The sequence below is a fragment of the Ranitomeya variabilis genome, chromosome 1, assembly GCF_051348905.1.
Source record: "Ranitomeya variabilis isolate aRanVar5 chromosome 1, aRanVar5.hap1, whole genome shotgun sequence".
Lineage (NCBI taxonomy): Eukaryota > Metazoa > Chordata > Amphibia > Anura > Dendrobatidae > Ranitomeya > Ranitomeya variabilis.
The window spans coordinates 1,122,804,916-1,122,831,456 of NC_135232.1; the positions used below are offsets into that span (position 1 = coordinate 1,122,804,916).

At 45.9% G+C, this 26,541-nt stretch overlaps 1 protein-coding gene across 1 annotated transcript in view; it reads left to right on the forward strand.

Moving 5' to 3' along the window:
• Positions 1–2,245: 2,245 nt before the first annotated feature.
• The window catches only part of SUCLG1 (succinate-CoA ligase GDP/ADP-forming subunit alpha), a 38,029-nt gene continuing 13,733 nt past the window's right edge, over positions 2,246–26,541 (forward strand). The window contains exons 1-5 of the mRNA XM_077280274.1: positions 2,246–2,503; positions 10,970–11,073; positions 13,943–14,059; positions 16,196–16,408; positions 16,687–16,744. Coding sequence (XP_077136389.1) covers positions 2,470–2,503; positions 10,970–11,073; positions 13,943–14,059; positions 16,196–16,408; positions 16,687–16,744 — 526 coding nt within the window. The 5' untranslated portion in view covers positions 2,246–2,469. The remainder of the gene's footprint in view (positions 2,504–10,969; positions 11,074–13,942; positions 14,060–16,195; positions 16,409–16,686; positions 16,745–26,541) is intronic.

Below are 26,541 nucleotides of genomic sequence, written 5' to 3' on the forward strand. Positions count from 1 at the left end.
AGTGTGATTTACAATACAAGTTCCCTTCATTATTTTAACCAGTGCACATCAGATACACAACAACCCAAGTTTCTTACCGTGGATTACAAGATTTACCCCGATCACTGAATCTATTTCCATGTTACCTCCTGTGTATGAACCCCGTCTCCTTCATAAGAAACAACACAGCTCTACAATGGCTTCTTATCCGCGACCCAAAACATGTAAAAGACTTTCTTTATAAAGTGAACCATGATGATAATAATGTTGCACTGTGTAGCGCTACAGCATGCAAACATGAAATAAGTGGAATTGGATCTGCATTACTGCTCTACAAAATAGGAAAAAACAAAGATACTTAGCGCAGAAATTGGCCAATTCTAAGGTGATCCTCTTAGCTGGGAATCTAACCTAAAATGTACCTGTCCTGGGCTGCTAAACTGCAATTATAGGCAACTAGGATCCTGCTGTGATTAAAACTGCCATAGGCTGATGGGTGGAGTGATCGGGCAGTGTGTGATATCCATTTTTGTTTTTTATGGGACCACTGACTTGTATTGGTGAGTTTTTCTGCTGCAGAAAATCAGTCTGCAAATAATAAGGACACGTGAAAAGGCACAGAGATAGGGACGGGTGTTATCTATCGGGAAAAGTAATGAGCAGCACGCGGACCAAAAATAATGATGTGTGTGCGAGGTCTCATTATATGTATTCCGATAGGGTCTGTACACAGAAATATTCCAGGTACCAATAAAATTAGGGGTGGAGATTAGTGATGAGCGAACATGCTGGGATAAGGTGTTATCTGCGCATGCTCGGGTGCTAACCAAGTTGTGCTCTAATAATATGTTCTACTCCCCGCGTATGCTTGTCTCACCGCTGTTTGACAGCCACAACACATGCAGGGATTGCCTAACAACCAGGAAGTCGATGACACTTGGTCAGCACACGAGCGTGCATGGATAAAGCCCTCATCACTAGTGGAGATGCCTCACAATGCTGTGACAAAGATTGATTATGGCATGGAAAGAGTTAAAGGGGTTGTCCAGTACTTTTGATAGCCTAACCATAGAATACGTCATTGCCAATCCTGGTGGCAACCAGATGTGATCAGTTGCAAAACTGCACCGCACAGCTCCGTCCATTTTATGGTGTCTGTTGCGGACTGTTGCAGATCCACCATAATCAATTATCCCACTATACAGCTCCACAAATGGATAACATCGGCTACCGCCGGCACCAGGATCCACTGATCGCCGGGTGTAGCCCCCTACTACTTTGGTATTAATGACCAATCATAAGGGTAGACCATTAATATCAAAGTGATGGATGATCCCTTTACGTGTATGAGAGCCACGTAAGACCCTGGATGTGGTTAATTCTTCAGCCCCGTAATGGGATATGAACACAAGTCTTACCTACCATGCCCAGGAATTTAGGCCAAATTTTCACCTCTTTCCATTAATTTTGCTGTCATTTTATCCTAATTAGAACATGTCCACGACTTCATAAACGACCGTTCAGTCTCTTTCATTGGTGGCGGAGGGACCGATCATAGAGCTCTTGGGTTATTCCCACCTTCACAGATGGATACTATTGGACAGTGAGTGGAAAAACAAGCACTGGTGCCATTTACTGTGTATGAAAATCTGCAGCCGTTCTTGAGATATTACATTATTATTACGTTGCCTCGGAGACCGACCACCGCTGCTGTCCAGCTTGTGCTGAACCTGGCCCACATTAGCAGGTATCATCACGCCCTATGGCTCCTGTCCAGCTTCAAGTTCAATAGAAGAGAGCTTTTAAGGCGTATGTGCTGCTGTCTAGCAGCGGTGGTCGGTCTCCAAGGCAACGAGCTGTAAACAAAAAGAAAAGTGTTAATATCTCAAGAACGGCTGCAAATTTTAACAGGCGGTAAATTGCAAAACGACTTGTATTGAAAAGTCCAATCTGATAAATACACATTCATGAGCATGAGAAGAACCACTTCAGCCCCAGCGCACTGCACAGGGATCAAGCAGAGTATTACACGATGGTGACTGTAATAATAAGCACTTTTACAATTTACTGCTTATTAAAATGTGCGGCCCTTCTTACACATCCAGGGGTAACCACAACATACCAGTCTCTATACACTGGACTCGATTCGCGTTTAGATCAGGCATATACTGAGACAGCTCTGGGGTCCTGACCGTTAGTACTGGTATCAGGCAGTGAAATGAACGCCTTAGGGGTCCTGACAGGTAAGGCCCTCTCAGGCAGTGAAGCAGCCAGCCCCGGCAGCTCTAGTCAGGCAGTGCTCTGGCCAGGTCTCAGCCGCCTGCTATGAATCAGTATCCCGGCGCGACCTGGTGAGTGCGGAGGACCCTGCTGCTTCCCGGCAGTGACAGGGGCAGCCCCCGGCGTCCTCTCCTGACCTCTAGGCTCCTCCTCTTCCTGCCTGTGGCCGCTACCTGGGCCCCTGGCTGTCATTGGTGAAGGACCCGCACCATGTTGCAGGGACGGCTCGTCGCCCGCGCTCTGTGTGAGTCCTCGGGGTGTGCTCGCTGGGACGTGTCATGTGGGGGTCTCCTTGTCATGTTTGGGCTGGGGGATAAATCACTGGTTGTCATGGTGACTGCTGTCTATTAGCGCCTGTTGCTCTCTCCTCTGTGGCCGCGGTGTCAGTGTGCACTGCCCCTGGCATGCTATTCCTCTGCTTACACTGTCTGCTCCCCCCCAAGGTCACATCTGCTGGCCGCTCCTGCTTGCCCTGCAGTGAGGTGGACCCCCTAATACAGGTCCAGGGTGTCCTGGCGGCCGCTCTATACACGAAGTGCCTGGTGTGAGAGTCCTGCAGTGATGCCGCTGTGCCCGGACACAGGGGGCCGCAGCCTCCGCAGGGAATGTTCCCTTCCGCCTTGTTTAGGATTTTTGCTTGCTGTCAGTGAATGGACACCGGACAGACGGTAGCTGGGCGCTCACCATTGTGCCCGGCTCATACAGGGGATAGTCTGGTACTAAGCTGCAGCTCACACCGTGCCAGGGGGCATGCTGAGGGTTGTGGTTCTGCAGCAGCTGATGTGGACCATCCTTTGAGTGCAGTACAGTGGTGACCTCCCGGCTGCGGGGAGTGCGGGGGCCTCGGTCTATTCTGCCGTCTTGATAGTTTGTTAGACGATCAAGATACATTGTAGCAAACCCTCCGCGGCGACAGCTTGTCAGTGCTCTTTTTAGGCTGAAATAGGGTTAAATGTAAACCTCTCATCTGTAGCCTCTTTGTGGGCAGATTGAGCTGTCAATCACTGCAGGGCTATAGGAGCGGAACCCCTGACAATCACCGTCCTTCTGCAGTGGCCTCTACCCCCCCCCCCCATATATTCCAGTGAGGCAGAGTCCCCCAGAGCGACTCAATGTAGATTAGGGTCTTCAGCTGTCACACAACTACAACTCTCAGCATGGCCTGGCGGTGTGAAAACCACTTGACAGATAAAGTGACAGACGCACTTTAATCTTTGTGACTTCTAGAATTGAGATTTAGGGGGGGGCAGATGTGATTGTGTAATGCAGGACACAGAGGAAATGCAGAGGAGCTTTACAGGGAGCAGCTCAGTGTGAAGGATCGCACGCTCCCCAGCGTTCCCATTATCTGGTGCCGCTCTACCCCATCCTCTGCCCCTTCACCGTTGTGTTCTACGGTCACACGGCCATGTTCTGTCCTTGGCAAAAAATAATAAATATTTGTTCAATCGTCTGTGCCAAAAGAATAAAAAAATTTCCGCCTGCACGAGCCCCTTCCATATTATTATTATTATTATTATTATTATTATTTATTTATATAGCACCATTAATTGCAGATGAGTCGCCTATTCCAGTCTAAGGGAGCAGAAAAATATCTGGTCTCGTACAGATCATCCGCATTGCTTTTAATATATAATCTTGAAAAAGTATTCATACCCCGTGAACTTTCACATACTTTTTTTTCATGTTACACCCACAATTTATTTATTTTTTTATGGGGATTTTATGTGATACCAACACAAAGTAGCAAGTATCTGTGAAGTCTAAAGGAAGTGATTCATGGATTAGTCATTATTTTAAAAATATTAATCTGGAAATTGTGTGCATTTGCATTCAGCCCCCCTGAGTCAATACTTTGTAGGACCACCTTTTGCTGCAATTCTTTTGGGGTCTGTCTCTACCAGCTCTGCACATCTAGAGGTGACATTTTTGCCCATTATTCTTTGCACATTCCAAGTCAGTGAGATTGGACGGAGGCGACTGTGAACAGAAATTTTTGAGTCTTGTAACAGACTCTTTGTAGGAGACAAAGCGAGAATGTTGGAGGAGTCTGCTCAGATGAGACCAAAGTAGAATTTTTTGGGCTAAATGCAAATCAATGTCTGTCGCAAACTTAACACTGCACATCACCCTGAAAACACCATCCCCAATGTAACACATGGGGGTGGCAGCATCATGCTGTGGGGAGGCTTTTCTTCAGCAGGGGCAGGGTCAGAGCTGATGGGAGCTAAATACAGGGCCATCCTGGAAGAAAACCTGTTGGAGGCTGCAAAACCTTGAGACTGGGGGGTAGGTTCACGCTCTAGCAGGACGACGACCCTAAACATCCTGCCAGAGCTACAGGTGGAGGGTTTGGATCAAATCATATTCCTGTGTGTGAACGGCCCGATCTCAGACCAGACCGAAATCTCATTGAGAATCTGTGAAAATTTGTGATCACAGACGTCTCCATCCAATCTCACTGAGCGAGTGTGCAAAGAAGGGGCAAAAATGTCACCTCTACATGGGCAAAGCTGGAGAGACAGACCCCAAAAGACTGCAGCAGTAATCGCAGTGAAAGGTGAAATTTTTATGACTTAGAAAATTGTACATTCACACTGAAGGCATCAAAACTATGAATTAACACATGTGGAATTATATACTTAACAAAAAAGTGTGAAACAACTGAAATTATGTCTTATATTCTAGGTTCTTCAAAGTAGCCACCTTTAGCTTTAATGACTGCTTTGCACACTCTTGGCATTCTCATGATGAGCTTCAAGAGGTAGTCACCGGGAATGGTTTTCACTTCACAGGTGTGCCCTGTCAGGTTTAATAAGTGGGATTTCATTGACATTGTTTTTTGGGGGTTTTTTTTGTGTGTGTAATGTGGAAAAGTTCACGGGGTACGAATACTTTTCAAGGCACTGTACATTGTAATTATTAGCACAGGAAACGTTTTGAGCTTGTAATTTTTTTAACTGTCGATTTTTATTTAAAAAAAAAAAGCATTTATATGGATGTAAGGGTTTTTTTTTTTAAAATCTTTATCTTGTGTGGAGGCACCCATAGTCTCGTGCTTGATATGTGAACCAGAATGCACAGGATGACCATATGCTTATAGCTTTGCAAGGTGACTTTTCTTTTTTTTTTCTGCCACTTCCGCACAGTTACTGTATGATCACTACTAATGCCGATCATTACGGCAGCCATAAGAGTTTCTCAGTAGGGGTTTGACAACCCTTTATTTTTCTTTCTAAGGCTTGGTATTCTGCTTGTGAATTAGGAGGCTCAGGATGAATCGTTCTCTAAGCTCATGTTTGATAGTGATTACATATGAGTGCTGCCATCAGGTTGGGTCTGCCATCAGGTTTTTTGTGTCCATTCAGCCGTGGTTCTGGTTGCTGATGGCCTATAGATCCGTAGTGTGACGCCCACAGCATGTCGATTACCCTGCCGGGGCATTATATTGGGGGCCATAGATGGACCTTTCATATATATTGTTCGTAGTAGGGGGTCCGGATCAGTGACCCCCCACCTCGGTGATGCCTATGTTCTCTTTCTAAGCTTACAGACAGGGTTGCCTTCATAATAACAGTAGCAGATTTTTTTTTTCAACTTTGACCAAGTCCGTGTCGTCTGCCTGGATCCGCCGTCTCAGCGCTTATTCCTCCTCTTCACGTCTGTTACTTTTTACCTCGTTAATCTGGAGTAAGAATCCCAAACCGGTTGTGCGGGCAAAGTCCAAGGCTGAAATCCACATACAGTTCCCCTCCACAGACAGGATCTCTCCGGCCGTGAACTGTGCTCTAATGCCGGATCCCCGCTCACCTGTCACACAGTGCAGCAGGTCTTACATTAATACTTTAACCCCGTAGTTGTAAGATGGCTAAAAATTCTAGTATTACAGTCCTATTTTACATAAGCAGTCTGGGCTCTGAATCTTCAGCTTTACCCTAATTTTTGTGACATTTCAGTGGAGTAAGAAGCATTTTTGCTTGAAAAAAAAATCCGAAAATTTAAAGGGCATTTTTGATTTTGCCGAAAATTCATGAACTGCTGAACCAAAAAAGTCAGCGAATGCCACGAGCTAAAGAGAAAGTGCCTTATCAATCCCACACATGATCGGTCACAGTGTATGAGAAAGTGGCATAACTAGTTTGTACAGCAGCTCTGTATACCGACTTGTATGTTCTACGCCTATGTTAGAGCAGAATGGAAAGCCCGCAGAAGTCGTGGTGTAATGGAAGGTTTACTTGGTAAGTAGTTGAGATCCACTCCTGGCACGGATAAGTCACCGGCTTACGTGGTTAAGGCCGACACATTTCTTATTCGTAGCAGGAGCTCAGCACAGGCCTGAAACGCGTGAGCGATGACTTCAGTCTCGGAAGTGGATTTCAGCTCCTTAATAAGTAAATCCTCTGTTTACTGAGATTTTCTCGCTGAATCTGTTAGCGGCCATGTGCCGAGCCCATAGGTCGGATGAGCTGCTGGATGTTCTTCTAAAGACATTTATGTTGCAGTATCTTGACTTGTTGGGAATCGATTCCCGCCTCCCGTTTCCTTGGCTGTTATCGCACCTCCATGTTGTTGCTGTCATTTGCCGACACTATTCGACGTCCAGTAACTTCAAGGAGGATACAGGAGCTCTTCCCGGTGCTCGCCAGTCGCAGAGAACATGCACCTTCTGATTCCCACCCTTAGTAGGGGCTTCTTTTAACTTTCTACTATAGAGTTGATATGATGAGCAAGTGCAGGTCTAATCGCCCCTTGCACCCAATGATGTGACACGCTGACCGGCGTCTGGATTGTGGAGATTTTTGTGTCTCTAGTCCGGGTGTGAGTGTAGACACAAGTGACGAGTGCAAAGTCTGCACATCCCGAGCCTTTCTTAGGATTATCAGTGCGTTACAGGATTTCATTGAAGAGAAAAACGCCCCACTCTGCTTATATATTAGTCATTGTCCAGAAAGCCGGAGGGGGAGCAGCGGCAGGAGCCGGCAGCTGTGAGATCGTACTATCCCTCTTCGTGCAGTCGCTGCACGTCCCTGCATCTCTGTTGTCCTGCTGCGGCACCTCTTCCTGTGTTCAGCGGTAACGTGGTACCGCTCATTAAGGTAATGAATATGCATGCGTCTCCACTCCCATAGGCGTGGAGCGCAACCACGTCATGCTCAGCACAGGAAGAGCTGTCGCGCCAGGACAACGGAGATTTAGGGACATGCAGCGACTGCGCGAGGAGGGTGAGTATGACGGGGGAGGACGTGGAGCCGTGCGTACAACTACGAGACCGGGGGAGCCACACATAGCAGGGCAGGGATGAGGGGACAATGCATACCCGGCTTATACTCGAGTCAATAAGCTTACCCAGTTTTCTGTGGCAAAATGAGGTGCCTCGGCTTATACCCGGGTCGGCTTATACTCACGTTTTATACAGTGTTTTTTTTTTTTTAATTTCTTTTCTTTGTAAAACTGCAACAAAGCAGGGATCCATGCATGACTCTTAAGTTATCAAATTAAGATTTCTTCTGTCACCAAAGTGTTAAGCAGCACTTTACAATTCAGAGGGGACATGTAAAGACATAAAGTAATTCACCAGTTACAGGAGCCGTAAGGGTCCTGCTGCTCACCGGCTTGCTCTCTGTAAGGAAATATGAGGGGACAATAGGGAGAACGTGCTATGTATTAGCCAGCTGTCATTATAGTAAATAGGGGTCACGATATAAAGCAGAATGATCTGGTCCTCAGCCAGTAAGTATCTAAGTGCAGTTACCAAGTGCTGTTGGGCGCATGGAGGATGTGAAGACTGATGGAAAGGAGGGAACAGGGAAGAGGTACATTAATGAGGAGAGGTGATAGACCTGTCTAAAAAGATGTGGTTTAAAAGCACGCTTAAAAACATAGGGGCTAGATATTAATCGGGTCAGCCGGGCTAGTGCCTTCCATAAAACCGATGCAGCATGAAAGAAGTTTTAGTGACGGAGGTATGAGGTTTGGATTATGGAGAACGTTAGTCTTGGATCAGTTGCGGAGTGGAGAGGACAGGTTAGGTGATGGACAGAGATGAGGGAAGAGATATAGAGTGGTGGAGAGATTTGTGGGTGAGAGACGTTTATATTGTACTGTGTAATGGATGGGTAACCAGTGCAAGGACTGGCACAGGGTGGAGGCATTGGTGTATCGACTGGACAGGAATATGATCCTGGCTGTTGCATTCAGGATGGAGAGGGTTTAGTAAGAGGGAGAACAATTCTTAGAGAGTTGCAGTAGTACAGATGAAAATTAATAAGTCGTAGTAAGAGTTTTTGCAAAGTAAAAGGTGAGGAAAGGTCGGTTTCTGGTTCTGGAGATGTTTTTAAGAAGCAGGTGACCTGCGCGAGTGATTGGATATAGGGAATGAAGGAAAGTTCGGTGTCAGATATGTCTGGAAGCGCATTGATGGGGTGTTATGATTGTACCACTGAAGGCAATAGTAATATTGAGTATAGAGGGAGGAGCCTGAGATATGTATGGGGTTATAATATAACGGTGTGCATATGTACATTATTTATATAGCATCATTGATTCCATGGTGCTGTACATGCAAAATACAGATATCACTTACAGTAAACAAGTTAACAATGACAGACTGGTACAGAGGGGCGAGGACCCTGTCCTGGCAGGCTTACATTCTACAGGATAGTGGGGAAGGAGACAGTAAATCGGGGGTTGTGGTAGCTCCGGTAGTGGTGAGGAGGCAGCGGGGTCAGTGCAGGCTGTCGCTTTCTTGAAGAAATGAGTTTTCAGGTTCCGTCTGAATGTGGTGGCTAATCGGCCGAATTGGGGCACAGAATTCCAGAGGATGGGGGATATTTGGGAAAAGTCTTGGAGGCGATTGGGTGAGGAGCGAATACGTGTGGAGGAGAGAAGGAGGTTTTAGGAGGATAAGAGATTATGTGAGGGAAGATATTGGGAGATTTACAGAAGAGAAAGCTTATGGATGGCTTTGCAGGTCAGTGTTATTAGTTTGAACCGGATACGCTGGAGAATTGGGATTCAGTGAAGAGATTTGCGGAGGAGTAGCGAGGAGAGGGATGAATTACTTGGGTGAGGTGCGAGAGTGTTGGCAGGTAGGCCACAGATGAGGAGCTTAAGCATTTTGGTAGATTGAGGGTTAAGGAAAGGATGGACACGGTAATTTGAGCTGAAGTCGACAGAAGGTGGCGAGAGCTTGGCTATGTGGTTTGAAGGACATGGCAGAGTCAAGGGTTACTCCGAGCCATCAGGTTTCCGGTACAGGGGAAAATGTGATGTAATTTATTGTAATAGATCAGGTAGGGAAGTTACTTGAGATGGAGGAAAGATAAAGAGTTAAGATTTGTCCACATTGATCTTGAGGAAGAAGGATATGGCTGGCGGACACTCCAGGATTCTGGACAGCAGAGAGGTGATGTGTGGGCCAGAGAAGTAGATCTGAGTGTTATCAGTGAATAGGTGGTACAAGCCATGGGGCTTTGAGTTGTCCTTAGCCAAGGGTATAGATAGAGATGAGTAGGGGTCCTAGGACGGAGCCTTGAGGGGGTGGGATGATGAGTTAGTGTGGGAATCGGAGACGCTGATTGTGCGGTTGGTAAAGTGTGGACAAGGTGTGTGACACCGAGGGAAGACAGGATCTGTAGTAGGAGGCTGTGGTCAGCTGTGTCAGAGGCAGAGGACAGGTCTAGAAGGAGGAGTATAGAGAATCGTCTGTTGGCTTTGGCTGTAAGTTTGGTCAGGGCAGTCTCAGTGGAATGATGGGGACGGAAGTCATATTGTAGGTTGTCGAAGAGCGACTTAATTGAGAAATGGGAGGAAAGTTTAGAGGGAACGTGCTGCTCAAGGAGTTTGGAAGCAGCGATATGGGGTGATAGCTGGACATGGCGGTCGGGTAGAGGGTTGGCTTTTTGAGGATAGGTGTGATTGTGGCGTGTTTGAAAGCAGAAGGGAAGGTGCCAGAAGTTAGTGATGGGTTGGAAAGATTCGTTAGAGATGGGATAAGTGGTGGTGAGGAGGTGGAATTGGATGGGGTCAAGTGCACAAGTGGTGAGGTGCGATTTGGAGAAGAGATGAGTGAGCTCTCCTTCAGTGATGTTGGAGAGGGAGGTTATGGGGTTTGGGCACTGGTCTGCTATACAAAGGGGTTGTGGTTGTCAAACAGTGAAGACTTGCCTTGTTTGGTCAACCTTATTTTTGAAGTGCATGGCAAAGTCCTCACCAGAGATGAGCGAGTGTGACTGAGGTTGTGGACAGGTGTCTTTTATACTGATAACAAGTTCAAACAGGAGCCATTACTACAGGTAATGAATGGAGGACAGAGGAGCCTCTTAAAGAAGAAGTTACAGGTCTGTGAGAGACAGAAATCTTGCACTTTTTTAGGTGACCAAATACTTATTTTCCACCATAATTTGCAAAATAAATCTTACTAAATGAGACCAGGTGATTTTCTGGATTTGTTTTCTCATTGTGACTCTCATAGTTGTGGTCTACCTATGATGTCAATTACAGGCCTCTCACATCTTAAGTGAGAACTTGCGCAATTGGTGACTGACTAATTACTTTTTTCCCCACTGTATTTAGCAGTCCGAGTTACACAGCAATAACTGGAGTCCATCAATCACTGCTGCAACTTGTAATGCCGCTTAAGTGCCATCTAGTGGTCAGTGTACAGTATTACATGATAGATCATTCATTTTATGCTTTTTCTTATTTTCAGTGCAACAGAATGGAGTGAGACACAGCTCCTACACAGCCTCCCGGAAGAACCTGTACATTAATAAGGACACTAAAATAATATGCCAAGGGTTCACTGGAAAACAGGTACGCCTCACCAGATAACTGAGATTGTGTTGCACATACCGGACTACATTTCCTAGATTAGCAGCATCAAGATTGTCAGATCAGGTTTGCTGTAAGCCATCCCTGGGCCCGTCCCTGTCATGTTACCAGAGACCATTCCTTTTCCTAATTTTACTTGACCTAAACACATTTCTGGCTAATAGTCATTTTGTAGGGCAACATTGAGTTGTGTGTATGTAACGGCTCAAGAAAATTAATGGGAACACTTACAGGAGATGTGCCAAGACTGGAAGTTATTCCCTTTCCTATGTTTAGGGGACGACTTCCCAATCTCTGGGGGTCCGACTGCTGAGACCCCCACTAATCCAGAGAATATGACTTTGAACAGCCTTGTGTGAATAGATTTGAGGCCGAGGGCACACGTTTCCTCCATTTATTCATAATGGGAGCCAGAGACTGTCCAACGCTGTTGTCTTAGGCTACGTTCACATTTGCGTTGTGTGCCACAGCGTCGGCGCCACAACGCAAACAAAAACGCAGCAAAACGCATGCACAACGCTGCGTTTTGCGCCGCATGCGTCCTTTTTTTCATTGATTTTGGACGCAGAAAAAATGCAACTTGCTGCGTCCTCTGCGCCCGGACGCGGGCGCCGCAGGGACGCATGCGGCGCAAAACACAAGTGCGACGCATGTCCATGCGCCCCCATGTTAAATATAGGGGCGCATGACGCATGCGGCGACGCTGCGGCGCCGACCGCAAATGTGAACGTAGCCTTAGGCGTTCTCCTTGAGAATGACTGGAGCCGAGGTTTTCATGATTGACCACCGCTCCATTCACATGCGCCTCCTCAGAACCCTCTTCTCTGGGTCGTTGGGGGGTCCCGGCAGTCAGATCTTCGTAGATTGGGAAGTTATCTCCTATGTTTAAAGGGGTAATATCCAGTCATGGCATAACCCCTTTAAATCACACATTACACTTCAATAACCAACATATTAAACGGTAAACAAAATATTAAAATTGAACATTTTTTTGTGTTTAGTCCAATTATAACAAAAAGACATATCGCCGATCAATGTGAACCAAAATCGTCAACCAAGTGAGGGCTGGATTCCAAGTTACCCCAAAAACCAAAGTAGAAAGACAGAAATTGTAGATGAATTTACTTGGATATGAGCACGTGTCTCAGTAATATGTTTGGCCCCGATGTGCTGGCTCTCTCTCCGGACAATGTCTAGGCTCCTCCACCTGGATCAGGGCCGTATTGGCTCCTGCACTGCCCGTACTGTAACTTGGAGCCATCACTGATACAAAATGTCCCAGAGGTTCTCATTTGGGGGAACATGAAGGCCGGTCAATGGCTTCACCATCTAGGAGCTGCCTACATACTCTGCTCACATGATGCCGGGCATTATTCTGCACCAGGAGGGACCCAGGGCCACTGCACCAGTGTAAGGCCTGAGGATTGTATCCCAGTACCTAACACATTGTCCAACCCTCCCCAGTCCATCACTGACCCAACACCAGCCCAGTCCTGCTGGATGATGTTGCTGGCAGACATTGGTGACATGTACTCGGTGTTAACTGCTCCCATCTGTGAAGACAACGGTGTTGTACCTAACACGTCTGGGGTTCTCTGATGGATGCCAAGTGAGCTGCGCAGTGCTGGACTGTGAACACATTACCCACGACAGGACATGGACCACTCCTGCCTCCTCACCACAGGGTGGTCAGAGACATGCAGACCGGGAGGGCGTTTTGTAGGGGCCTGGCAGTCTCCTGCTGATGCTCCTCACCCTAAGGGTGCAGACAGATGGCTGTATAACTCGTGCAATGATGACATCGCAGTGGACGGACTTGCCCGGCGGCTCGCCTGACCTGATCGTGACAGCATCAGGTCAGGAGATCCAATGGTCAGTACTAGGATACGGCTTGCTAAGGAGCAGATGATGGACCCGTGCTGGGCTGATGTCCGACTCTCATAATGGCCATGTCCTGGTGTCTGCTCCATGCTCTGGAGACTGTGGTGGGAGACGCTGGAATCCTTCTTGTCACACCACATATAAATGCGTCATCCTGGACGAGCGAGTCGATCCTGAATGGGCGGCAGGTACCCTCTCATTAGGAAAACACAAAAATAGAGAAGAATCGGAAGGACAAAGAACCATCTGTGGCCGCCATCTGCAAAACTATTTCCTTTTTTGAGGTTCGTCCTGCGCGTCCTCTCCGGTGCTCCTGCGCATCCTCTCAGGTGGCTGATTCTCAATCGCATAGGATGATCACAGACGCTGCGCCTTTGCTATTTTTCAATCACAGCACCTACCCTTATTTATTATTATTAGAAAAGGCAATAGGACGGCCATGTATATCTCAGAATCCACCGTTCTAACCTACCTCGGACTCTTTACAATTTTTTTTGTTATTTACATTTTTTTTCACCGCTTTAAAAAAAAAAAAAAAAAATACAAATTTGGCATCACTGTAATTGTACTGGTGTGGAGAATCTTATTGTCCTGAATCTCTTTTGTTTTTGTGTTTTTGTTTTTTTAAATCTATGCACAATTCAAGGAATGAATTAAAATCCAAACCCAAAAAACAATAGCAGGCTTGCATGGAATTTTTTTTTTCATTAGTACATCATAATGGTGTAATATAAAGCGGCTATTCCAATAAAAATTCTAAATAAAATTAAAACACAAAACTGGAACTTTGCCAAGTCGTTAAGGGGTTAAAATAAAACCATTTCAGTTTTTTTGTTTTTTTTTCCCCCACTTTTTTTTTTTTTGTGTGTGTTTTGCCCTGACGTCCGATGAACTGGCCGAGCCTGCAGCGTTGTGTGAACACGGCACATTAATCTCGTGCTTCTGAATTCTTCTGTCTTTTATCATCCAGGGCACGTTTCATAGCCAGCAGGCTTTGGAATATGGAACTAGGTTAGTTGGAGGGGTTTCACCTGGCAAAGGCGGCAGTGCCCACCTCGGTCTACCGGTCTTCAACTCCGTGGCAGAGGTAAGTGTCCTAAGTGACTGCATGTGAGTAGGGGGCAACAGGCTGTAAGTCATAGGGATCAGCGGGGTCACCAGATGTCAGACCACCGCCGATCCTGACCTTATGGCATATCCATGTTGGCAATAAGGTGCCCTCAGGAGTCTCACAGGGGCTTCCTAGTCACGAGTGATGGCTTTCTATCCGCACCGCACAGCAGGGAGCTTAGTGGTTTAGTTTCTTGTAAATTGGTCTCACACAAATTTTATGTTTCATCTATCAGTGACGAATCTGTCTACAGCAGGGGTGGGCACAAACCAGAAAAAGTATTGACCCCCTAAAATATAACTATGATAAAGTTATATCCAATAACATCAGCAGTCCATGTTTCATCAAATACAGATATATATAAACAATAAGTATGATAAGGGTCTTATTTAGGGAAAGGTCAAGTTACAATGTGTATGGTCTAATAAGCCCCAAAGAGAATCCATACTGTTTCCTGCCTAACACTGGAGGTTGCCCCCTTAGTTTGTACTGGGTGATGCCCCCACTCATCAGAGGTTTTCCCTTATGACCCTACTCCACTCTTAACATACAATGTGATAGACATTAGTCCCAAAAACCACCCTGACAGCATGTGAAATAAATGTATGGCTGAAGGTGTTTGGAGCGATCAGGTCAAACGTCCACAGGAGGGAGTAAGATGACCTCCCATCACAAAAGCCGGTGTGAAAGGCATAATAGAGGGGAACCCATCCACCTTAGATAGGAAGGCAAATTGTGCATGGTACAATGACCACAGTTCTCTTTCTGCACATAGTGCCCTCACAATCAATATAGGGGAGGATAGGTTTTTAAAAATATTCCTAACATCAGTCTTTGAAGAAAAGCCAAAACATCATAACCCGATATCTGCTGCTTCATGTATTGGAATCTCTAGAGAAATCATCAAGATGAGTATCTGATCACCTAATCTGAGGTCCACCAGATAAGTAGCAGAAGCTCAAATCTCCATTACAGATCCTATATGCTCCATTCCCCGCAGGTATCAGTGCCCGATGCGTTCATCAGGGGATCAGGATCATGTGTGCTGGTTCAGGCAGCTTACCGCCCACCTTTTAAATGCCATGTAGAGATCAAACATCCGTCGCAGGCAGAGGTGCAGAACGCTGGGCGCTCTCCACCACACGGCGTGCACCGGAAATGACGTCACCGGACGCCAGATCCGAGGAGTACATTCCATTGGTGCCACATTCCGGACGTGATGCGTTCCATAAACACGGGCACCGGAAATGACGAGCCACAGGCAGAGATGGACAATTCATTTTCCCGAGGAGCCACATGAGAGATTGTGACTGTTGTGGAGGCCGAACAAATAGGCTGAAAGTAATTCTACTCAATATTAACAAGTTTATAATTATTAATATAAAATAATTATATCCCTTAATATTGAGCAGAATTAAGTATGCTTTGGCTGTCTCTGTCTCCGGGCCGGACTGGAGGTTGCCCCCCTGGTCCACAGACACAACCATGGCTCCTACATGAATGTGGCACTGTTCTTCATTACACAGTCTGTATATTTGGAAAAAATCTCCTACCCCCACCCTAGACCTGCATTTGAAAAACCCATTTTTACACATGCAGTTGGTTTATGTATTTTCTTTCTTAATTTTTTTTTTTTTTTTTTTTTTTTAAACAAACTTTGCTTTACTACGCTCCTGGGGTCCTTCGCCGAGTCTGCAGTGCTGTCGACATGGTTTTAATCACACAGCCCAATGGATTTGCTCGAGTCTACGACATGAGCCGCTGAGCTCGCTTTTTGGCTACAGCGCTGTCAACATGACATCAGCACTGCAGACAATCACAGACACCGGGAGCAGCGGCGGAGACTCAGCAGTGGCCCCAGGGAGGCTGAGAAAAGAACATATATATTATATGAATTTTCGCGGACAACCTGGGCATTAAACAATCCCCTCCAATACTAAATTCACCAATGAAGTCGTAATTAATTTGATAATTATAACTTATATCACCGGTACTTAGCTCCATCTTATACTCTGAATTATTTTTTTTTATGTTCCACTAATACAAAAATAAGTTATGAGTATCTCGCTTGCAAATCCATTTAATGATGGTATAATTTTGTTTGTGATTCAGGCCAAAGCAGCCACCGGTGCCAGCGCCTCTGTTATTTATGTGCCACCGCCCTTTGCTGCTGCTGCCATCCATGAATCTATTGATGCGGAGATGCCGCTGGTAGTTTGTATTACTGAAGGAATCCCCCAGCAAGACATGGTACGGGTCAAGCACAGGCTTCTCCGCCAGCCCACCACCCGACTGATCGGACCCAACTGTCCTGGAGTCATCAATGTGAGTTATTGGGGAAACCTTGTAGAATAGATGGCCTATGTATGATTGCTGGGGTTCTTCATCAATTGCAGTAAACCCTATGGTCCATGTTGTAGTGGTGCTGAATGTGTCTCTGGGCCTGTGGATGTGGCACCAGGCACTCTCCGAATAGCTAGTCAGCCTTTGATGGCCAAGAAGTCTGAAATGTTGCACACGCTTATAACTTGTTTCCTATAACTCCTTTAATGTAAGAGTTTAGTTTTTCACTTACGATTTTTACTCTTTATTTTGTTTTCTAGCCTGGAGAATGTAAAATTGGTATCATGCCAGGACATATCCATAAGAAAGGAAGAATCGGTGAGTAAATAACCGGCAAATGGCAGGGAAGGATGTGAACAACGGCAGTCTGTACAGTACTACGGAATATGGAGGAGCTATTAGACCCCTATATAAATCCTTATACACAACTATGTAGAGGCCGCATGGCTCCATGGGTAGGAATAGATTTTTACTAGTGATGAGCGAGTGTACTCGTTGCTCAGGTTTTCCTGAGCATGCTCGGGTGACCTCCGAGTATTTGTTAGTGCTCGGAGATTGTTTTCATCGCCTCAGCTGAATGATTTACAGCTATTAGCCAGGCTGAGTACATGTGGGGGTTGCCTGGTTGTTATGGAATCCCCACATGTAGGAAAACCCGAGCAACAAGTACACTCGCTCATCACTAATTTTTACCACATTTTCACTCACAAAAAAAAAAATGCAATGCTAATTCAATTATTTGCGGTCCACCCATCGTTTTACAATGGGTCGGCCTTCATATGACTCTGAAAATCATGGACTATCGTGGCAGAGTCGGGAGCAGGGAATGGTCATGGATATGTCAGAAGCTGCAGACAGTTGCAGTGCATCTAGCTGCAGAAGTTCTTTGGCTTTGCAGACACCTTCTTAACCCTTCTGACTCTTTGACTCTGTGGCAACCTTTCTCCAGCTCTAATTGACACAACTGGACCTGGGGGTTTATAGACTCCCAGCCTGCTGCTGGGAATCGCCGGTTATATTTCCCTTTTCCCCTGTTGAGGCTTGGAGCTATAGCAGTTCACTATCTTCCTCTTTGGTGTTGCTGGAGGACATCTGTGTTACATCTGAGTCTACTCAAGATAAGTGTTCCCCTTGTTTGTCTGTCCCAGCTATCTTTAATGGTAGTGGTGATTGACTACACCTTCTCTAAGCGGGGCTTATTGCCAGGGTCAGGCAGGGCTTAGGTTCCTGCTTGGCGATAGGTGCAGAACCTATATAGGGACTTTTAGGTCAGACAGGGTGACTTTAGATCTGCCTAGGGGTCTCCTCTCCCCCCTCCACTAGTATTTGGCTCCCTTCCTCTCATCCCTTCGTGTTACACTTAGTCTTTCCTATAGAGTGCATGACAGCAGCGTGCTGTCGTGCGGGAGCAGGGAGCGTGCGGGAGCAGGGAGCGTGCTGTCGTGAGCAGGGAGCGTGCTGTCGTGCGGGAGCAGGGAGCGTGCTGTCGTGCGGGAGCAGGGAGCGTGCTGTCGTGCGGGAGCAGGGAGCGTGCTGTCGTGCGGGAGCAGGGAGCGTGCTGTCGTGCGGGAGCAAGGAGCGTGCTGTCGTGCGGGAGCAGGGAGCGTGCTGTCGTGCGGGAGCAGGGAGCGTGCTGTCGTGCGGGAGCAGGGAGTCGTACACGGCCAGACATCCCATAGAGAAGACTGAGATGGTTTATTACCTTTGTATACACAGCATGGAGCCTGCTCTATACAGATCTTTGTCCTCATTTTCCAGAAGGGAGCAGAAGCTGCTGGGTGTTCGGAGATCGGCACTACTTGAGGCTGGACTACCACTAACCTAGATACAGGGAAAATCAATAACACGAAAAATAAAATTTAATGTTAAAATGTCTCAAAAAGGTTTATGGGGGTCCAATATATGAGATAAATGTAAAAATAATAAACAAAAAAAAAAAACTGTTACCTATGGTCATGTGACCGAAGCTTAATTGAAAAGTGGAGACCTCGTATAACATATCGTAGAGATTTTTTTTTCTTTGCATTTTCTCCTGATATTGACAAGTATAATAAAAGATAAAAAACCACAAAAATCGGGCTCCACCTATCACAAAAAAGGGGCAGAAATGCTTTGAATATCTGAATGAGAAAAAAAAAATTTCTTTTGATCTCAAACAATGAAGAATTGCCCGTTTATAGTTGATGGAAGATGTTCGGGTCTCGAATTGGGTAGGAGGGCATCCATGTTTCCAATTTAGGAGACGGAGTTTTTCGGCATAAAATCCGACCAGCTGAGCACTATCTAACTTCTCACAGACGTGTATGCTAGCTCCGGCTGAGCGTGCATGTGTGGTCAGTGGGTTACACTCCTTCTTTTCCCCGAGGCCTCCATGCCTCAGCTGAAGCCTGCATCTTGTTCTCTTTCTGCGGATAGCCTCCCACCCCGATGACATACCAGCATTTTATGGCCTCCGCACTATATGTGGGTTGTAAAACTTGGCGCCAAAGTTCTTAACGGTCAATACCAGTTACCGTATATACTCGAGTATAAGCCGACCCGGGTATAAGCCGACCCCCCCTAATTTTGCCACAAAAAACTGGGTAAACTTATTGACTCGAGTATAAGCCTAGGGTGGAAAATGCAGCAGCTACCGGTGAATTTCAAAAATAAAAATAGATGCTCCATACCGTTCATTATGGCCCCATTGCTGTGCCATATAGTGCTCTGCACCATTCATTATTGCCCCATAGCTGTGCCATATAGTGCTCTGCACGGTTCATAATTGCCCCATAGCTGTGCCATATAGTGCTCTGCACCGTTCATTATTGCCCCATAGATGTGCCATAGAAAGCTGTGCCCCATATACAATGCTCTGCACCGTTCATTATGGCCCCATAGATGTGCTATAGAAAGCTGTGCCCCATATACAATGCTCTGCACCGTTCATTATTGCCCCATAGATGTGCCATAGAAAGCTGTGCCCCATATACAATGCTCTGCACCGTTCATTATGGCCCCATAGATGTGCTATAGAAAGCTGTGCCCCATATACAATGCTCTGCACCGTTCATAATTGCCCCATAGCTGTGCCATATAGTGCTCTGCACCGTTCATTATTGCCCCATAGATGTACCATAGAAAGCTGTGCCATAGAAAGCTGTGCCATTGCTGCTGCTGCAATAAAAATAATAAGACATACTCGCCTCTCTTGCTTGCAGCTCCTCAGCGTCCCGTCCCGGCGTCTCTCCGCACTGACTGATCAGGCAGAGGGCGGCGCGCACACTATATGCGTCATCGCGCCCTCTGACCTGCACAGTCAGTGCGGAGAGACGCCGGGAAGATGGCGCGGCGCCCGGCGTGTGGAACGAGGACAGGTGAATATGTAATACTTACCTGCTCCCGGCGTTCTGCTCCTTCCCCCGGACAGCTGGTCTTCGGTGCCGCAGCCTCTTCCTCTGTCAGCGGTCACCGGCACCGCTGATTAGAGAAATGAATAGGCGGCTCCGCCCCTATGGGAGTGGAGTCCAAATTCATTTCTCTAATGAGCGGTCCCACGTGACCGCTGAACAGGGGAAGAGCTGCGGCACCCGGAGACCGTGGGACGGGCAGGGGGAGCGCCAGGAGCCCCGGAAGCAGGTAAGTATGCCTCAGCGCCCTCTCCCCCTCGCCCGCCGACCCTGCCGCCGACCGTGACTCGAGTATAAGCCGAGAGGGGCACTTTCAGCCCAAAAATTTGGGTTGAAAATCTCGGCTTATACTCGAGTATATACGGTAAGTAGAGGAATATTGAAAGTTATACAGTACAGACCAAAAGTTTGGACACACCTTCTCATTTAAAAATTTTTCTGTATTTTCATGACTATGAAAATTGTACATTCACACTGAAGGCATCAAAACTATCAATTAACACGTGGAATTATTTACTTAATTTCAGTTGTTTCAAACTTTTTTGTTATGTTTTATATTCTAGGTTCTTCAAAGTAGCCACCTTTAGCTTTGATGACTGCTTTGCACGCTCTTGGCATTCTCTTGATGAGCTTCAAGAGGTAGTCACCGGGAATGGTTTTCACTTCACAGGTGTGCCCTGTCAGGTGTAATAAGAGAGCTTTCTTGCATTATAAATGGGGTTGGGACCACCAGGTGTGTTGTGCAGAAGTCTGGTGGATACACAGCTGATAGTCCTACTGAATAGACTGTTAGCTGCTTTTTTCTTGCCATAAAACAAATTCTAAGTAAAGAAAAGTGAGTGGCCCTCATTACTTTAAGAAATGAAGGTCAGTCAGTCCGAAAAATTGGGCAAACTTTGAAAGTGTCCCCAAGTGCAGTGGCAAAAACCATCAAGCGCTACAAAGAAACTGGCTCACATGAGGACCGTCCCAGGAAAGGAAGACCAAGAGTCACCTCTGCTTCTGAGGATAAGTTTATCCGAGTCACCAGTCTCAGACATCGCAGGTTAACAGCAGCTCAGATTAGAGACCAGGTCAATGCCACACAGAGGTCTAGCAGCAGACACATCTCTACAACAACTGTTAAGAGGAGACTTTGTGCAGCAGGCCTTCATGGTAAAATAGCTGCTAGGAAACCACTGCTAAGGACAGGCAATAAGCAGAAGAGACTTGTTTGGGCTAAAGAACACAAGGAATGGACATTAGACCAGTGGAAATCTGTTCTTTGGTCTGATGAGTCCAAATTTGAGATCTTTGGTTCCAACCACCGTGTCTTTGTGCGACGCAGAAAAGGTGAACGGATGGACCCTACATGCCTGGTTCCCACCATGAAGCATGGAGGAGGAGGTGTGATGGTGTGGGGGTGCTTTGCTGGTGACACTGTTGGGGATTTATTCAAAATTGAAGGCATGCCGAACCAGCATGGCTACCACAGCATTTTGCAGCGGCATGCTATTCTATCCGGTTTGCGTTTAGTTGGACCATCATTTATTTTTCAACAGGAGAATGACCCCAAACACACCTCCAGGCTGTGTAAGGGCTATATGACCAAGAAGGAGAGTGATGGGGTGCTACGCCAGATGACCTGGCCTCCACAGTCACCAGACCTGAACCCAATCGAGATGGTTTGGGGTGAGCTGGACCGCAGAGTGAAGGCAAAAGGGCTAACAAGTGCTAAGCATCTCTGGGAACTCCTTCAAAACTGTTGGAAGACCATTTCCGGTGACTACCTCTTGAAGCTCATCAAGAGAATGCCAAGAGTGTGCAAATCAGTCATCAAAGCAAAAGGTGGCTACTTTGAAGAACCTAGAATATAAGACATAATTTCAGCTGTTTCACACTTTTTTGTTAAGTATATAATTCCACATGTGTTAATTCATAGTTTTGATGCCTTCAGTGTGAATGTACAATTTTCATAGTCATGAAAATACAGAAAAATCTTTAAATGAGAAGGTGTGTCCAAACTTTTGGTCTGTACTGTATGTGAACATGGGAGGAATAGTGTAGACCTGCCAGGATAGCGGGGTTCCCTTTTATATTCCTCCGCTGAGTCGGCTCGGCTGGAGAGAAATGTGTGGAGATGAGCCCCGATATATTTATGGCCTGCAGGGAAGGCTTCTTAATGTGCGGAGGTTCTTCATCTGAAGGTAAGGTCCTTTTTATGGGACTATTCTTTTCTCTCTCAGCAGTCATCTCTTCTCCTTTCTCCGTTTTTTTTAATTTCACTGTACAGTGGGGATAAACAAGAGGGATGGCGGCCATTTATGGAGGATATTATTTACCGCACAGCCGCCCGCTATTTGCCATGCCTTTCCTCTCAGACATCCATTATGATCTTCATATATATTCAGTGCAAGTCCAGGCAGTAAAAAGATGAATTAGACAGGACTCCTGAGCCTCTGGCGGCAATAAAACAGCACATACACATTTTCTGTATGCTCGCTCAGAGCGACTGGGTGCATGGACAACAAAGACCTGGAGACCGAAGCTTAATCTTTTAAAGGGGAAGTCCCAAATTCAGACATTTCACCTATCCAAAAAAAATAAATAATAAAAAAAATCACCAGCAGTGCAATGGAAGGCACTCTCTTCTCAATCTGCTGCAATATGTGGTTACCTTGTTGGTAACAGGGATCAATGGACTCCCATCCTACGAATCGGTGAGGATTACAGAGTCTGATTGTACAGGGTGGGCCATTTATATGGATACACCTGGGTGGGCCATGTTTATGGATAAACCTAAAAAAAGTGGGAATGGTTGGTGATATCAACTTCCTGTTTGTGGCACATTGGTATATGGGAGGGGGGAAACTTTTCAAGATGGGTGGTGACCATGGTGGACATTTTGAAGTCGGCCATTTTGGATTGCATCTTTATAAATAGCCCACCCAGGTGCCTCCATAGAAATTGCCCACCCTGTATATTAAAGAGAGCTTCCCAATTTTGAAAAATAGGGAATTAATAGGGTGAGTCCATCTCTTGCTATAGAGAAACTGCCCTCCCACAGCGCACAATCAGTTGAATGGTTACTGTGTAATACCTCATTTTTCCTGCAGAGGTGCTGCAGGGAGATTTGAACGCTTGCTGCCGTGTTTTCTCATATTTCCCAGCGGGGAGACCGTCTGTGAGCAGCTTTTTGTGAAGCAACTCTTCTAAGAAGTTAGGAGTGTGCCAAGTCAACAACCCCTTTCCAAAGCACCACCAGGCCTATTTCTATTATTTAATAAGAGCCATCTTGTCCCAAACGCTTCTGTGCTAAAATAACCCAGTTAGCATCTGATGTACATTAGAAAGGACTAGTCCTTGGGCCGCCGTTTCACCCCGGACTAGTCTGCTTCAGATATTGAGAGTGATTTCATCTCGGAAACGGCATCACCCATCTTCACTGCACTCGTCCAGGAAGTCGCGGTGGTAACGATCCAAATAAAACGCGATCATTGGGGAGGACGTTGGTCACATCCAGTGGGACGTGAATACAGTATCTGAGGCAGACAACCAGGGCGAACCGAGGCTCCACAGGACTAGTCCTACCTAAGTGGCATGTGCCAGTCGTTGTTGTTTTAGCGCGGAAGTGAACGTTTGTTTGGGACAAGAATTTGTTTATTAAAATGCAGGAAGAGGGCTATGTAACCAAATGGTGGCAGGTTTGGGGGGCTTAAAGATACCTGAAAAGTTCCTGGGAATCCACTGTGATTAAGAACTTCCCAATCTTAACTCTTTAGATGCTGCAGTAAAAAATAAAACCCTGCACATACAAGATGTTGGCAAACGGAAGGGGCTCACATTGTGATGTAAATGTTAATCGTTTTGTGGGCGGCCCAGGGGTGGAAATTTAAAGGGGTTTGTCCAGGCTTTCTGTATAATTTGTGTGCTTGCCTAGGGTGCAGAATGCTGACAGTTTGTTATATACTCTCTGCATCCTGCATTGTGTCCTAGATACCACACTTAGGCACGTGAGCAACTCTCCTGATTCTGGAGGAATGCTGTTCACTTCCCGACCAGAGTTTTCCTGTCTGGCAGAGAATGGTCGTAAAAGTTACAACTGAAGCCAAGGCACGGGATTTTCTCAAGTTTGAAAGTTATTCTCTATCCATGTGATGAGTGGTAACGCTCCGAATTCTGGGACCCACACTGATCCTGGTGTCTTAAATTGAGAGATGGTAAATCGTTGCTCTCGCTTGGTCTTCAGTGCGCCCATGGGAATGAATGGGATGGCCGTGCACATCATGGTGGACCATCTCTCAATGCACATGGTCAGACCCCTCAGTTATCAGAAATATATCTCCTTCACAGTGGATAGGAGATGCCTCCAAACATTTGTGGCAACATGTTTGGAAGTTGTGTGGTTGTGTTCCTCCGACCCAGTTGTAAGTGCAGGGTCAGCCTTCTCCTAGCCTTCTCCTAGCCATCTTTCGCCCCTCGATTTCCCATTAAGTCATCCTCTATGGTAAGTAGAAAGATGGGTGCTCTATAGCAGCTGCTGCCTGCAGCTGCCCCATCACTATCATGTATGGAGCAGGATCTGGATGATTTTCCCTGGCGACCTCTCTTCTCCAGCTCCGATCCCAGCAAAATAATTCAGTGTATTCAGCATCCAAATGGATGAGGCCGATTTTCGTGTGATATTATAACACTACCCCATTAAAATGCACAGAAACGCTCCTCATATAAATGGCTGCTGTACACGGGCGAGTAGACTGATGTTACCGTGTTAATAAACCGCCACCGCCTGTCTCTTGTGTGTTGTTTCGCTGCAATCACCGGTATCAAGAAATAAAACGAACGGCCGGGAAGAGCCCTTGACAAAATCAGTTTTGTTCTTGACGCTAGTAATTAGATTTTGGGCTGACTTTTTTTTACATTTTTTTTTATAATCTATTTTTTTTATTTTTTTGCTTTCACGCTGGTTTTATACCTAATGTAAGCGTTTGGCATAGACATGCGGAGAAGATGAATATTAGTATTCTGCACATCCCTGCGCCGAGGATACTACCAATAAACCGAAAATTGAAAAATCAAATAGGAATGCAATTACATTTTGTAGATATATATTTTTTGTGCGCTCATAAAGAGCTAGTTTAATGGCAGAGTCACACCACTTCCCTCAATTTGGAGCTGAATAAAAAGGGTTTTATAAAAAAAAAAATCTGCAGGAAAGAACGTGCCTGGGGCTGAGAAGTAGAAAGGGGCTATGGTGGAGAAATGAGCAGGGCCATACTGGATTACTGCTGTTACATTGGCAAGGATAATGGACCCCAACCAAAGGAACTCCTAACCAGCAGTATTTGGTGCATAGATTTATTTTTTAATTTGGTTATTACATTGTAAAACTAGTCAAATCCATTTCCAAATACCTTACCATCTTTACAAAAACGATGTAATGCTTAATCTCTCCTGTGGGGGTGCTGTAGGGGTTGTGCAGATGATTGCAGGTGATCTCTCTCTACTTTTTGGGGGACCCTTTTAGTCTGAATCCAGCTACTCTATTGGAAGGGGTTTTTGGGGACTATTGGATTCAGATTGGAGGGGATCTACGACAGGGGTGTCTGGTACAGCAATAGAGGAGGCCTTGCTGTATTTTTCTGGTGATCGTGCAGGCAGGGACCTGGGACTAAACCGTACAATAACAGGTAGATGTGGTTCTCCTGATCAGAAGTTTGGTTACTGTGGTTATTTGTTCGGTTCATCCACCTCTTAGTCCCATTCATGCCGCTGTTCTGCAGATTACTAGTTTATAATTCTTGTGTATGTATGTAGATTGTGTGTGTGTGTGTGTGTGTGAGAGAGACAGATCTAAAATATGAAATATAAGTTTTTTTAGATAAATAAAAAAAAAAAAAAAATATATATATATATATATACGTGTGTGTGTGTATGAGTATATATGTGTGTATATGTATATATATATATATATATATTAGTGCCTACAAGTAGTATTCAACCCCCTGCAGATTTAGCAGGTTTACACATTTGGAATTAACTTGGCATTGTGACATTTGGACTGTAGATCAGCCTGGAAGTGTGAAATGCACTGCAGCAAAAAAGAATGTTATTTCTTTGTTTATTTTATTTTTTTAAATTGGGAAAAGTCTTTTCAGAGGGTCATTTATTATTCAACCCCTCAACCCACCAGAATTCTGTTTGGTTCCCCTAAAGTATTAAGAAGTAGTTCAGGCACAAAGAACAATGAGCTTCACATGTTTGGATTAATTATCTCTTTTTCCAGCCTTTTCTCACTATTTTAAGACCCTCCCCAAACTTGTGAACAGCACTCAAACATGGTCAACATGGGAAAGACAAAGGAGCATTCCAAGGCCATCAGAGACAAGATCGTGGAGGGTCACAAGGCTGGCAAGGGGTACAAAACCCTTTCCAAGGAGTTGGGCCTACCTGTCTCCACTGTTGGGAGCATCATCCGGAAGTGGAAGGCTTATGGAACTACTGTTAGCCTTCCATGGCCTGGACAGCCTTTGAAAGTTTCCTCCCGTGCCGAGGCCAGGCTTGTCCGAAGAGTCAAGGCTAATCCAAGGACAACAAGGAAGGTGCTCCGGTAAGATCTCATGGCAGTGGGGACATTGGTTTCAGTCAATACCATAAGTAACGTACTCCACCGCAATGGTCTCCGTTCCAGACGAGCCCGTAAGGTACCTTTTACTTTCAAAGCGTCATGTCAAGGCTCGTCTACAG